This window comes from Sus scrofa, chromosome 14, assembly GCF_054392235.1.
Source record: "Sus scrofa isolate SSC_HxYL_T2T_F1_AM1 chromosome 14, Sscrofa_HxYL_maternal_Yorkshire_Landrace_v2.0, whole genome shotgun sequence".
NCBI classification, from domain to species: Eukaryota; Metazoa; Chordata; class Mammalia; order Artiodactyla; family Suidae; genus Sus; species Sus scrofa.
In genome coordinates, this window is record NC_139396.1 from 62,473,309 (window position 1) to 62,487,763 (window position 14,455).

General features: G+C 51.3%; 1 protein-coding gene across 1 annotated transcript in view; it reads right to left on the reverse strand.

The window, feature by feature from the left end:
* FAM222A (family with sequence similarity 222 member A) overlaps positions 1-14,455 on the reverse strand; it is a 56,922-nt gene that overhangs the window by 20,164 nt on the left and 22,303 nt on the right. The window contains exon 2 of the mRNA XM_084995595.1: positions 5,205-5,332. Coding sequence (XP_084851721.1) covers positions 5,205-5,286 — 82 coding nt within the window. The 5' untranslated portion in view covers positions 5,287-5,332. The remainder of the gene's footprint in view (positions 1-5,204; positions 5,333-14,455) is intronic.

A 14,455-nucleotide genomic window follows, 5' to 3' on the forward strand; every position in this document is an offset into this window, starting at 1 on the left:
ACGCCCACGGCGTACAGGTTCTTGGGCTAGGCATTGAACCTGTGTCACAGCAGCAGCCCAGGCCACAGCAGTGACAATGCCGGCTCCTTAACCTGCTGAGCCACCAGGGAGATTTTAAAAAGGAAAGCAGGAGGAAGATTTTAATCAAGACAAATGCATAAATTAATGAACTAGAAACCAGAAAAGGGTAATTACTAATAAATGGATCTCCTAAAAATGGTTCTGTGGGAGAGGGGGAATAGATAACCTCATTAGCTAACTAACCTAATTTTAAAAATGGGGAGGGGAGCACAATATATACAATGTAAGAAACAAGGGTGAGATAATTATTTAAAAGAATTTAAATTATTTTGTGCAACGTATGCAAATATATTTGAAGACCTAGATAAAATGGATGCTTTTCTAGAGAAACATAATTTACCAAATGCATTCAAGAACAACTAGATCATGGAGTTCCCGTCGTGGCTCAGTGGTTAAAGAATCCGACTAGGAACCATGAGGTTGCGGGTTCCATCCTTGGCCTTGCTCAGTGGGTTAAGGATCTGGAGTTGCTGTGAGCTGTGGTGTAGGTTGCAGCCTCAGCTGGGATCCCAAGTTGCTGTGGCCCTGGCGTAGGCCAGCGGCTACAGCTCTGATTCGACCCCTAGCCTGGGAGTCTCCATATGCCGCGGGAGCGGCCCAAGAAATGGCAAAAAGACAAAAAAAAAAAAAAAAAAAGGAACAGCTAGATCAATTATTACAGAAGAAATAGTATGCCTCAGAGCTATCTATCCAGCTGCTCCATGAATGCACTAACTCAGACGGCTTCATGAAGGATCAATCAATCTTTAAAAAACAGTCCATTTCTACTTAATGTGATATTAAGCACAAAGAAGGAAAGCCTCCATTGTCTTTATGAAGCAAGTGTAAACGCTGCTAGCAAAACTCAACAGACTGTTCCCCAAAAAAAGAAAACTAAAAAAAAAAAAAAAAAAAGACTATTCTCACTGATAAAATTGAGGCAAAACACCTAAAAAAATTAGAAAATCCAATCTCACAGTATAACAAAGCCTTTATCATGACCAAGTGGGAACTAACCAGGAATGCAAGGATGGTTCACTATTAAGAACTCTATATCATTATTCATATTAATAGATCAAAGGGGAAAAAATACCAGTTTCACATACACTGAGAAGTCATTTGGTAAAGTTCAAATTCCATTCCTGATTTTTAAAATTCTTAATAAAACAAGAATAGATGGACGCTTATTTAATCTGATGAAATATCTGCCCCTAAACCAGCATTTTGTGTAATGAGGAAATCCTAGAAGCTTCTTGTTAAAGTCAGACAAAGCAAGAATGTCGCCACTATTGTTTTTCATTGTTCCAGGGACAGTAGCCAACACTATTAAATAAAACAGAGGTATCAAGGTATAAAACTTGCAAAGAAGGAGGTCAAATTACCATTTGCAAATGATTTGATAGTATAACTGGAAAACCTAAGAGAATAAATTGAAAAAGCATTACAGACATTAAAAGAGTTCAGTAAGGTGGCAGGAGTTAACTGCCTTTATATAAACAACCTCTCTTTATGGAAGAAAAGACTAGCCAAGAAAGGTTAACTTTCCAAAGGAAGTAAACTTCTAAAACGTGCAAGATCTAAATGAAGGGAAATACTAAGACATTCCAAGGGACACAAAAGTCTGAACAAACAGAAAGGTATAGATCATGTTATTGGAGGGAAAGACATCACTGTAAAAATGCCATCTTTTCCTAAATTATAAATCTCATGCAATAGCAAAACAGGATTTTTTTTTTTAACCTAGATAAGTTGATTCCATAGTCCAGACAGAAAACCAGAAATTCTGTGTAAGAGAGTGGAGAAAGCAAGGAGCAAGAAGCACCACCAGATATTAAAATGTATTAGGGAGTTCCCATCGTGGCTCCACAGAAATGAATCTGACTAGTATCCATGAGGACACAGGTTCGATCCCTGGCCTTGCTCAGCGGGTTAAGGATCTGGCGTTGCCATCAGCTGTGGTGTAGGTCTCAGAGGCAGTAGGATTTGGCATTGTTGTGGCTGTGCCCCAGGCTGGCTGTGGCAGCTCTGGTTTGACTCCTTGCCTGGGAAATTCCCTATGCTCCCGGTGCGCCCCTAAAAAGAAAAAAAAAAAAGTATTATATACACACTACAACATGGATGCATTTTGAAAACTATGCAAAGGGAAAGAGGCCAGTCACAAAAGGCCACAGACTAAATGAGTTCCTTACAGAAATCCAGAACAGGGGAATCTATAGAGAAAGGGCGAGGGAGTGACTGCTGATGGGGAAGGGGTTTCTTTCTTTCTTTTTTTTTTTCTTTTTAGGGCTGCACCCACGGCATATGGAAGTTCCCAGGCTAGGGGTTGAATCAGAGCTTCAGCTGCCAGCCTACGCCACAGCCACAGAAACACAAGATCCGAGCTGCAGCTGCCACCTACGCCATGGCTCACGGCAACGCCAGATCCCTGACCCACTGAGTGAGCCCAGGGATCAAACCGGCATCCTAATGGATACTAGTTGGATACATTCCCGCTCTGCCACAACAGGAACTCCCAGGGATTTCTTAAGGTGATAAAAATACTCTAAAATGAACTGTGCTGGAGTTCCCATCGTGGCGCAGTGGTTAACAAATCTGACTAGGAACCATGAGGTTGCGGGTTCGGTCCCTGCCCTTGCTCAGTGGGTTAAGATCCGGCGTTGCCATGAGCTCTGGTGTAGGTTGCAGACGTGGCTTGGATCCCGCGTTGCTGTGGCTCTGGCGTAGACTGGCGGCTGCAGCTCCGATTCGACCCCTAGCCTGGGAACCTCCATATGCCGCGGGAGCGGCCCAATAAATACCAAAAAGACAATAAATAAATAAATAAATAAAATGAACTGTGCTGATGGTTGCAAAATTCTGTAAATATACTAACAACCTCTGAATGGTACACTTCAAATGGGTGGACTGTATATATGGTATGTCAATAATATCTCAATGAAGCCATCAGAATTTTATTTATTTATTTATTTATTGTCTTTTTGCTATTTCTTGGGCTGCTCCCGCGGCCACGTGGAGATTCCCAGGCTAGGGGTCCAACCGGAGCCGCAGCCACCGGCCTATGCCAGAGCCACAGCAACACAGGATCCGAGCCGCGTCTGCAACCCACACCACAGCCCACAGCAATGCCGGATCGTCAACCCACTGAGCAAGGCCAGGGACTGAACCCGCAACCCCATGGTTCCCAGTCGGATTCGTCAACCACCACGCCACAACGGGAACTCCCGTATTTTAAAATGCATTATATTGCTGCAATAGTTAACAGTATTGCACTGATATTTGAATACACTTGGATCCATACCTCACACTTTACACCAGATAAAGTACCAATCGGAGATCATATATATTTTAAGTTAAGCCATTAAATCAGAAGAAACCCTGGGGAAGTTTTTTTTTTTTTTTTTAATCTCTGCATGAGAAAGGATATTCTAAGTATGACACAAAATCCAAAGGCCATAAAAAGAAATACTGACAATTTCACTTCATGAAAATACCTCCATGGCAGAAATAAAGACAAATGACAACTTGGGGAAGACATCTGCAATTCATATGATAGAAGTCTAATTCCATCATATACAAAGAGCTCCTACAAATCAATAAAGACAAATGGAAAAAATGGACCAAGAAGATGTGAATAGATAAATCAGTCAAGCCACATCTGTCAAAATTACAAATGCACATACCTTTAACCTTCCCACTTGTAGAGGTTTACACTATAGTTTCATTCACACCTTTGTGACACACAGTGACAGAGTTTGTTGCTGTACTGCTTGGGATGGCAACAGGTTCATATAGGTCTCCTTAGGGGACTGGTCAAATAAACTTTGGATCATCCATGCTATGAAAAGCTATATGGCAAAAGAATGAGGAAGCTCTTTAGTTGCTGACATATAGGATGTATTGCTAGGTGAAAAAAGGTGTAGGACAGTAGGTAAAATATGTGTATATACACATATTTGCTGGGATGTGCAAAACACATCTGGGAGGACACACAGGAGGCTGATAACATTGGCTGCCTCTGGAAGGAGACAGGGCTATGCAACAGTGGGGAGAAAAAGGCTTTTGTCTCTGTAGCCCTTCATTTCTTTTGAATACTGGACCACATGAATCTATTATACTGTGTCTAAAGATAAAGACATATTGAAAAAAGCAACAGCAGTAAGCACAATGATAAATGGCAACTGAACCTGTGCTAGGATAAAGGCAATAGGGAAGGGTAGGGACTGTGGTGCACTGGAGGTGGGTATCCCCCTTTAAAAAGGCAGTGGTTCCATTCGAACCAATAGTGCAATACAGGCATATGGGCTTCTGTTACCAGATCCTCTGATATGATGTTCAAGAGACACTAGATCCGGATTTTTATACAAATCTCCCTGATTTTAAATGTTTCTAAATACTTCAAAAAGAAACCCAATGGTGGATAAAAATAATCAGATCAGAGGGCTCAGTCCCTGTCCTAGATGGCAAAGGAGGACAGACCCTTGGAGGTCCCTAAGTCCAGCTCCTTGATCTGACACACCGAAAAAACACGGCCCAGAGAGGGACAGGACGTGCCCAAGATCACACAGCATTGCAGGCTCCAAGCCAGAATCCTGTTCAGAACTACACCCGATCCTTGAATAATGTAGGGGTCCATTCAAGTATAAATTATAGTTGGCCCTCCGTATCCTTGGTTCTTCTACATCCATGGATTCAACTAACTACGGACCCGATAATACTGAAGTATTTACTGCTGAAGCATATCTATGTCTAAGTGGACCTGCACATTTCAAACCCGTATTGTTCAAGGACCAGCTATATTTGCTTCCCCTTTATCCTGCTCTGCCGATGCAGGACCATGAAGATCAGAGGCAGACATGGTGGGGTTGCAGAGAAGTGCTGGGGTTGGGGCTGTGGTGCTGGTAGTGGTCAGAGAGGCCTGTTGGAAGGTCATGCTTTGTGGAAGTCAGCTGGACAAAGGGAGGCAGCACAGCATGGGGAAGGCCTGGGAGACACGGCTGGTCCAAAGCGGGGTCATGGTGGGCAGACGTAGATGGCCTGTGCTGGGGTTGGGGAGCTCAGTGTATCCAGGGGGGAGCCAGCCTGGGTGACTTGGAGAGGGTAGAGGAAGGGGCGGGGCCGGGGACACACAGGGGCGTGTCACTCACACTTGCGCAGCTCCAGGCTCTTGGTCGGGCAAGCCAGGTGTTGGCCTGGGGCGTTCTGGGTCCTCTGCAGACAGGCCAGCATGGCTGAGCTGGGGGCCTGTGGCAGGGCGCGTTCTGCGGCAGGGTCCCTGTGAGGACAGAGACAGACAAGGTGCTGGTGATGCAGGGCCACCTCCCACCTACTCGGACTGGGAATCACTGCCAGCAACCCGCCCTGCACAGTGTAGGGGTCTGTGTGTGCTTCCAGACACCCTCAGGCCTGCTCAGATCCTCACCCCCTCTGTGCTCCCTCAGCAGGCTGTCCTCCCAGGGGTGGTGGCCTCCAGCTGTGTTGTAACCACCTGCCAGCAAATCTGTACCAACCCCCATCAAGGGCAAAGACCCCATCAGGTCATCTCTGGAACCGACACAGGGGGGTGCCCAGGAACTGCCACTGATGGAAGTATTGGTCTGCCCCCTGCCTGGAGTGTTCTTACAGCACCCCTGGAGGAGGGGTTTGGGAGGGTGACCCTGGGAGGATAGGGGGTGCTCCAACCCTGACTGGGTCTGAACCTGGCCTTGGTCTCAGACTGAGCCCTGAGCCCAGGCCCCAAGGTCCATCAGGGCTCCCTGGCCAAGCTGCCTACCCCAGATGTAAAGGGTAGGGCCACCCCGGGCAGCACTGCCCTGTCAGGCTGTGGAGAGGTCCCCCATAGGTGGCAGTTCAGACATGGCTCCGCACAGGTTCACGTCTGTCACTCATCCAGACTCACATGGAAATGAGCATCTTCTTCACACAACCCAGCTTCCCAGGAACCCAGGGCCTGCCCTGGATGGACGGGGAGAGGGTGGGAGGTTTCTGGCCAGAAAGGAGAAGGTGGGCCCAGGTGTGGGTTCAACTTGGACCTTCCTAATGTCCTGCCAGCTTGGGCGCTTCTGTCCCCACCCCACCCCCTCCCCCAGGGCCTGAGCTGCTAAGCTGGGCTAGTTTTAAAAAAGAAGGCGGAGGTGGAGGGGGGTGTTGGAGGGGGGTGTTGAAAGGGATGAAAGGGAAGTTATTTAATACTAAACAGGTGTCTGGAGCCCTAAATTCTGCCGCTTTCTTCTAATAATGAAGTATTCATGAGGAAAAGCCTTTTTTCACTACTTTCTTAAGATACTAATTTCACAACAAGCTCCTTGTTACCACGCAATTATTCCAATCTTGTATTTCCCCGAGACGGTAGCAGCCTCCTGTCTGTCCTGGACTCTCAGTAAATGAAAGACAATCACGTAACCACCTTTCATTATGCTCTATTTTACTTTCAGCAAAGGTAGCCTGAAAGAAATGATTTACTCTGAAAGGGACTTTTATTCAGTTTCAAAACCAATTTTCTCCTATTACTGTCTCAGAAAAAAAAAAAAAAAAGAAAGTGGGGGGTGGATGGGGGAGGGTCGGTGGTTCTCATAACCCCCTCCCCCCAGTCGCCAGCCTTAACGCAGCGACTCAATAAAAGCTGCGGTATCCACTTCCTGGCTTTGATTTCTGGTAATTTTAAAATATGCCATTACAATCAGGCAGAAATTATACAGTTTAAAAAGGGAATGAAGTGGGGCTTATTGCAGGAATGAAAGCCCTTGACTGCAGGAACGAGGCGCCGCTCCTAGGGGACTTGGGACGTGAGCGGGCATTGGGAGTGGGCCTCTCTGGGGCCCTCTGGGTCACACCTACACACACGGGGAGTGGTCCCCTCGGATACCGGGGACACGCGGACACACTGCCCGCCATGCGGCACAGGTGCATGGTGGTGCGTGCGCAATACGTACATTTCCCTGAAGACAGGGCGGGCACACCTAGCCTAAGCCCCGCCTCCCCGGAGTGACACGCCCCTCCTCACCCTCTGGCTCATCCTCATCCGAGGACACGGATGATTGTGTGCCCGCCTAGAGGGTAAGAGGCCTGTGGCGACCCTGGCAGCCCAGACCCTCGCCCCAACTCCAACCCCCAAACAGCGGCCACTTGCTCCCCTGACACCAGGGTTAGAGGACAGAGGGAATGGCCAGGGAAGGCCAGCCTGCTGCAGGGCCCAGGCAAGACCTCTCCCTCCATAGATGGGAGAGGCTAGAGAGAAGCAGGCCTGTCTTCTCACCACTGGGCTATACTGCTGCCCACAGGAAGGAGGGAGGCCAGCCACCAGGCATGCAGAGGAAACCAGGGCTGGAAGCCTAGAACCAGCACCTGCTGTGTGACTCCACAGGAACTACTGCCCTCTCTGGGCCTTATAAAGCACCTCCATGATCCCTCCCCTGTCATCTTTCTCCAGGATCCTGGCCAAACCCAGCCCCATCTTGGGAGGTCCTCCCAATCTTCAGCCTTTCATCAGGTGCCAGGGGCCCCAAATCCCAGCCCCTCTCCAGCCATCCCCCCACCTCCCTGGGGCCATGCCTCCCAGCCCCAGGCAGGCTGGAGGCTGCACTGCTTATTGAGTGAGGGGCAGGGTGCCTATTCTGGGGCCTCTCTGGACCCCATCAACTGCCCTCCCAGTAGGGCTCTGGTTTTCACAGTGACCTGACAGTGGATGTGCAGGCAGTTCTGGCCCATCTTGGGGCCATAGAGGATTCCTCAGAGGAGATGGATCCACATTAAGCCCTCACTTCAGCTTTCCTGGTACAGCCACCAGGATCACTGCACCTCTTGCTTCTGGAGGCCCAGGAGCCTGAGAGACAGGCCTCACTTGGTGAGGAGGAATTTCTTTCTCAACACTCCCAATCCCCCCAACTCAGAGCCTCTTCTCCCAGAAACCCCATGCCCTGCTGCTCAGGCAGGAGTAGGGGGGGGGCAGTGTGGGAGGGGGACAGGGCCAGCTCTATACCATCTGCATCATCTACGAAAAAGACAAATAGAGCAGAGCCCTCTTGTTGGCCTTAAAATGTTTCTCTGGCCTCAGAATGAAGCCTAACCCTCCTCACCTGGCCCTCAAGGCCACTATGAGCTGCCCCCCAGCCTCCAGTCTCTCCTAGCCTTCCCTCCACTCTGGCAGGCTCACGCCTCCAAGCTTTTGCTGGTGCTGGTCCCTCTGCCTACAGCACGGCCACTTGATCCATTTTAACTCAGACTCTGGCTCCCCTCCCCTGGGCATCCCTGCTCACAGCCCTAATCACACTGAGTTGTAATTGCCAATTTTCATGTCTCTTTTTCTCCACTGGACTGTGAGTTTCTCTGGGGCAAGGACCATGTCTTATTTGTCTCTTTCTCCCCACAGCCTGGCAAAGAGTAATCACTTAATAAATAGGTGTTGAATGAATGGCTGAATCCATGAATTGGTTATTGTCAGATGAAGGGACTGAGGCCCAGAGAAGTCAAGCGTCCTGCACAAGGTCACACAGCAAGCTAGAGACAGGACTGGGGCAGGTGCTTAAAATACTCATGATCTTCCCATGACTCCACCCTGTCCCCCTGCCCCCTCTCTGCTTGGCATCATCCCTTCTGCAGAAAGCCAGCCCCTCAGAGCTCCCACCCCGACTCATTACTCCCCCAGCCACTGGCCATCCTGGGAGCGCTGCTCATTTTTGAAACTCTATCTGCAAATCGGGCTGTTTATAAGCCCAAGGTCTTTTGTGACTTTAATAATAAAAAGGGGGGAGGGGGGGAATGTCGCAAGCCTCAATGATTAGAATGCTTTGGCACCGTCCCCGTCCCCGACATAGGGGCTGATAAGACGCCTTATCTCGGCGGCACCCCTAGGAAAAGGTCCCCTCCACCAGATAACGCCCCCAGCTGTCGATATGCCCTTTCATAGCTGAGGATTTAGATAAAGGAAATGTGACAGGGGAGGAGGGGAAAGAAAGGAAGGAACTTTCCAAGTCCGAGGAGGAATTGAGTCTGTGCTGCACTGCACGCCTTGGCAGAACAATACACAGCAGAAGGATGTCTAAAGGCTGTCTTTATTTTTATTAAAAGAACAGGGAATTGGGGCCTTTGGCCCTGCCCACCTTTTGTCATCTTTTCCAGCCTGTCTGGCTGCAGGGGCTGTTGGGGAGCCACCCCCAGCACCCCCCACACCTCCAGGGCGAACAGGGAGCTTGGAAATAACAGTATGCGTGTTACTGCTAATAATAGCACCGCACACTTACTGAATGCTCCCTCTGGGCCATGCCGCATCTGCATCCTGTCTGTTATTCCTTACCGCATCCTCCTAGCTGCTTCTGGGGTGGCTTCTGTTTTTAGCCGCATTTCACAGATTAGGAAACAGAGAGGGGAAGTAATCTGCCTAAGGTCACACAGCTTTTAGATGACAGAGCCTGAGGATGTCAACCCCAGCCAGCCCCTCAGCCCCACACCGTCGGCCTCCACTCCAGCCCTGGTTCCCTCATGGTGTGGCGGGGGAGGGTGCATTAGCCTCCAGCTCCCAGACAGCTGGGCAGGAAGGAACAGCAGCCAAGTACTGCTTCTCCTCAGTGCCAAGACTTTGATTCTGCTCCAGGAGGGGCTGGGACCACAGAGAGGGAGATGAGAGGAGGAGAAGGAGGAAGGGGGTCTCCCAGGAAGCCACTTACTCATCTCATAAACATTCACAGAGGACAACATGTGAGGCCTTTTGTGGGCAGGACAATACTGAGATGGCTAAAGCAAGGCCCTGCCTCTGCGAGGGAACCATTCCTGGGTGGCTGTCATTTATCCAGCCATTCAGTCACTCATTCAGTCAGGCAGCAAACACTCCCTGAGCATCTCTGGGGGGGCAGCATCATGCCAGGTGCTGGGAGTATGGAAATTGGTGACAAAAGAGCACCCAACCAGAACTGCCTTCCTTCTCCCAGGTCCAGCCTGTTACAAGTGGACTTTCCTGGCCTCTGTCTCCAGCCTCTGATACTTCCCTGTAGCAGCAGGCTGGCAGAACTTTCCCCATGCATCCTGCAGCTCAGCAGCCTGCCCCTCGATGGGCTGGGCTGGCCTTGGGGTGGGCAGACTCCAAGGACATACTTGTGTTGTACAGCAGGGCGAGGCTGTGACCCTGTGAAGGCCATGGGCAGTGTCACTGCCAGCCCCTCATCCTTCCTTCCTCCCTGGTGCCGCCCACTCTGGCCTCTGTGGCTCCACTCAAGGCCAAAGACTGGTTGTGGCTTAGAGGAGAAGGTCATGCCATGCCTTTCTGGAGTCCAGTGGGGCTAGGAGTTCAGAGGAGAGGGCCGGTCCGGAAAGCTTAGGGTTGTACCTGCCAGGGAGGGGCCAAGCCCTGAGATTCTGATGGCCTGAGTGACCTTAAGGAAGTCACAGCCCTTCTCTGACTCTGTTTCCCTCACTGAATCTTGATGGCGAGTGACCTTCAAGCCTGAATACAAGGGGATATTACCACGTGGCTTTCAAGCACGATCCAGTGCACTAGCTGTGTGCAAGCCACAGGCCTGAATCTACCCAAAGGGGGGTTCTAGACGCAGTCTGTCCTTGAGGGACTTGGGATCCTGAGTGAGGATGAGACAGGAAGCTGGTAAAAACCAACATGTTAAGTGCCAGGTAGACAGTCAGGATTCTGAATTCCCAAAAAATAGGCGGAGGAGATGCCTGCCATTCCTGTGGCCTCACAACCTTCACTGGGAGGGGCCAGGAGCCCTCCCACAGTTCTCACCTCCAACCCCTCTTTCACCCTATCCTGGCCCTGGAGTCTGCCCCCAAATGCAGGGAAGACTTCGAAGCAGAAGCAGGAGGACCAGAGCCTGGGGAGGGGAATGAGCCCTGGATTGCCAGCCTGGGAGAGCAGGGGTCAGATCCAGCTGTGTGGCCCCAAATGGGGTCCTTCTCTGGATCCCTTTCCATCACCACAAAGCCTCAGAAAGCTCGATGCCCCTTCAACTGCCCTTGGCCAGGACAGAGGGCGGAGGGACCCTTGCCCAGGAGCGCCGTGGGGCATCTGGGTGCACAGCCCTCTTACGACAGCCGGATCCCCTGTCTCTTTCTTTCAGTCCTCTGCCTCTAGGTCTGTGCCTTGCTCCATCTGCCTCAACATCCTGGCTCTCCCCTTCCTCTTCACTGCTGTCTCCTTTCTTGCTCCCCTCCTGACCCCACTCTCCCCTATCTTTCCCCCCTCTGCCCCTCCCAACTCAGTCTCTCTGCAAGGCAGCCAGAAGGCCAACCCCACCCCCTCCTGCCGCTCCCTCCCCCATTTCTGTTCCAAGCCCGAGCCTGAGGCCTTCCAGGGGACCCTGTTAATAATTAAATGTTAATCTAAAAAGCAATTTGAGCTGCGGCTAGGCAGATCTGGTTAGAGATTACATTAGCATGGAGGAGGCGAGGGTAATTTTCTTTAACCCCTCTCCTGATCTCTCAAGCCCGGGAATCTTCAAGTCACACTGGCACTGCTGATTAAACTGGCGCAGGGCTTGGCTGTGGATAAGGGGCCTGTGAAAAGTGATTATTTCCCACTGCCATTTGGGTCGCAGCACCAGAAAGGGGATTTTCACTTTCTTTTTTTAAGGTTGGGGTGGGGGGGAGGGTACTGCCCCCTTCCAAGAGGAGGCCTCCTTGATGGCCAGGATTACCCAAGATTACCGCTGCATCCAACCCTACCCCCACAGGCCAGAGGTCTCTCTAAAATGCAAATTGGGCTACAGAGCATAACCTGGCTCCCTCTGATACCAGGACAGAGGTGCCAGCCGCCTGCCTGGGAGAAAACACCCCTCCATTTAATTGCCAGCTCCTAGTTCCTTGCACCTTTTCAGGGCCTGGCCCTAGGCGGGGCGCTGGAGCCACAGATGCTGGTGGTTCTGGGCCACAGAGGAGACCAAAGGGTGAACCACCAATCATAAATTCTGGATGGCAGGCAGCAGAGTCCGGAGGCGAGCATCCCTCCTGACACGCCTCTCACCTACACACTTGCAGGCCTTTGCCCTGCAATCCCTTCTGCTTGAAAACCCTTGAAATTCTACTCTATGTTCAACTGAAGTCACGTTCCCCAAAGGTTTCTTGCAGACATACAAGATGCCTAATAAATCTTTGATGAATAATGGAATGGAGTACCTCGTAGGGCTCTCCCTCATCCCTCCTCCGTGGGTTCACGGTGCCATGACCAGTGCCCATGCATAGTAGGCCCTCAGAAAACAGTCTCACGAAGGAAGAGTGGGCAAGAGGCTGGCCCAGGAAACTGGGGCAAGGACGGGCTCAGGAAGCATCTGACTGGGACACAGGAGCTGCTGTCTGGGGTGGGCGGCTGTGCCAGGGCCCTTCAGCACCACGGCCAGCTCCCACTGCCTGCAACCGGGAGAAAGGGGCTGGGTGGAGCCTGGGAGCCTAATGACGTCTGTCGCCATGGGAACTACCTTGAGGTTATTTTCCCTGGGCAGCACTCCAATCTCTAGGGACACTGTGACAGATTAAGTACCTACTGTGTGTCAGGTCTTCTGCTGGATGCTGAGGTGGATGCCAGGAGATGGGTGTGTGCGTCAGAGGGGCAATTACAAGGCAGAGAGTCATGCACTTGATGGGGCCACCCTACCTAGCCTGGGTGTCAAGACAAAGGGACAGCCCTGCTGCCTTATAAGGAGGGTGACGGTATTGTGTCCCAGGCTTCAGAACCAGATGCTTGAGCTTTGTCCTTTAACTAAATCCCAGAATTATCCCTTCACTCTGTGGCCTTGGGCACATGCCTTCATCTCTTTGAGCCTTGCTTTCGTGTTCTGAAAAAGGGGTTAATTCCTTACCACGGCTTAGTACAAATAAAGCGCTAGGGTAACAGCAGTAACTCACTAAGTGGTAGCTGTTATTAGTATCGTTTACAATTATTATCAACAGGTAAGTAGGAAATAGCCAAGTGAAGAAGGCAGGGAGCTACACAGGCAAGTGTAGAGGGACCTGAAAGAAAGTGGGGAGTTAACCTAAAGCAGCGCTAGGCTGCTGGAGGAGAAACTCAGAGCACCTCCTTTGTGCCAGGCCAGGCAGGGTCACCAGGACAGAGGGGACAGGGGCAGGGTTCCCCAAGCCTCAAGGTGGGGAAATCTGACTCCTGTGGACAAGTGCTGGTTCAGGGCAAGGAGAGGCTAAGAGCAGGTGCTGGGTGCAAGGGTAAGTGAGAGGCTCATGAAGGCTTGAAAGCCGGCCCCTCAGTGACGGGGTGAGATGGGCAGTCACTGCCACCAGCAGCAGACCTGGCTGGCTCTCTCCCAGCGACCTGCACCTGCACCACAGTACCTAGGGAGTGAATGGGGTGTGTGTGTGTGTGTGTGTGTGTGTGTGTGCGCTGTCATGCAAATGCATACTGGAGAAGCCCCCGCTGGGAGAGCAAAGCCCCCAAATCTCAGAACCCCCTACCCAGCTTCCCTGAGAGCCAGATCCCAGGGAGGATGTCAAGGGCAGGGACCCACCCTGCAAGTCATTTGTTCCCCTCCTAGTTCTGATCTAGGTAGGCTCCTTAAGGGCAAGTGGCAGTCACCTTCCAGCAAAGGGGTGGGGTGGGGGCGGGGGTGAAGCCGGGAGCCAATACCAAGTGTCATCAACACTATGATACAGATCATGGGGCTGGGGGCTCCAGCAGAAGGGCTCCAGTCCAGCAGTTTGGGAGGTCATGGAACCTTCCGGGAGAAGCAACGTGTTCAGAGGACTGCAGGGCTGGTGGGTATGGGAGAAGCAACATTGTGCAAAGGGCACGGGTAAGCCCCACTGCAGCGCCCAAGCCATCCTCTCACCTCCTCCCCTGCCTGCTCCCCAGGTCCCCGCCTTCACAACTCAGGGTTAACCCTGGCACAGGGAAGGAGAAAATCTAATACTCAGAGCACTAATAGGAGCTGGTTTTTATTTTTAGTGCTCCCCATGGGCTCAGCACTTTACAGACTTCACCTCATTTAACCAGCCCCAAGCCTGGCAGGAGAGAGGTGATTACCGCGTTCTGGGTACAGGTGAGGAAACAGAGGCCCAAGGCGGGGAGGGGCTTCCAGAGGCAGCAGGAACCCAGCAGAAGAGGCGGTGCGAGGATTAGACCCTGGGGGTAGGGGAAGAACAGAGGAAGGCTGGGCCCTGGAGGAAAGGAGCCCTTAGGGAAGAAAAGCTTAGGAGGGGGGCGGGGCGGAGCGGCTGGTGGGAGATAAAAGCAGGCTGTGAGCGCTGGTCTTTAAGCCAGGGATCAACAGATGCTTCTGGGGGTCAGGCTGGGGCAGAAGATGAGTGGAGCCTTCTAGGCAGGGTTGGAGACACAGGACAGGGCCCAGCAAGAGCACAAACATAAATGTATTAACCCCTGAGAAGCAAACCCCACTCTTAAGTGGGCCAGGTCTCCCATTCTGCCCTTGCTGTGGTGGAGATGGGGGCT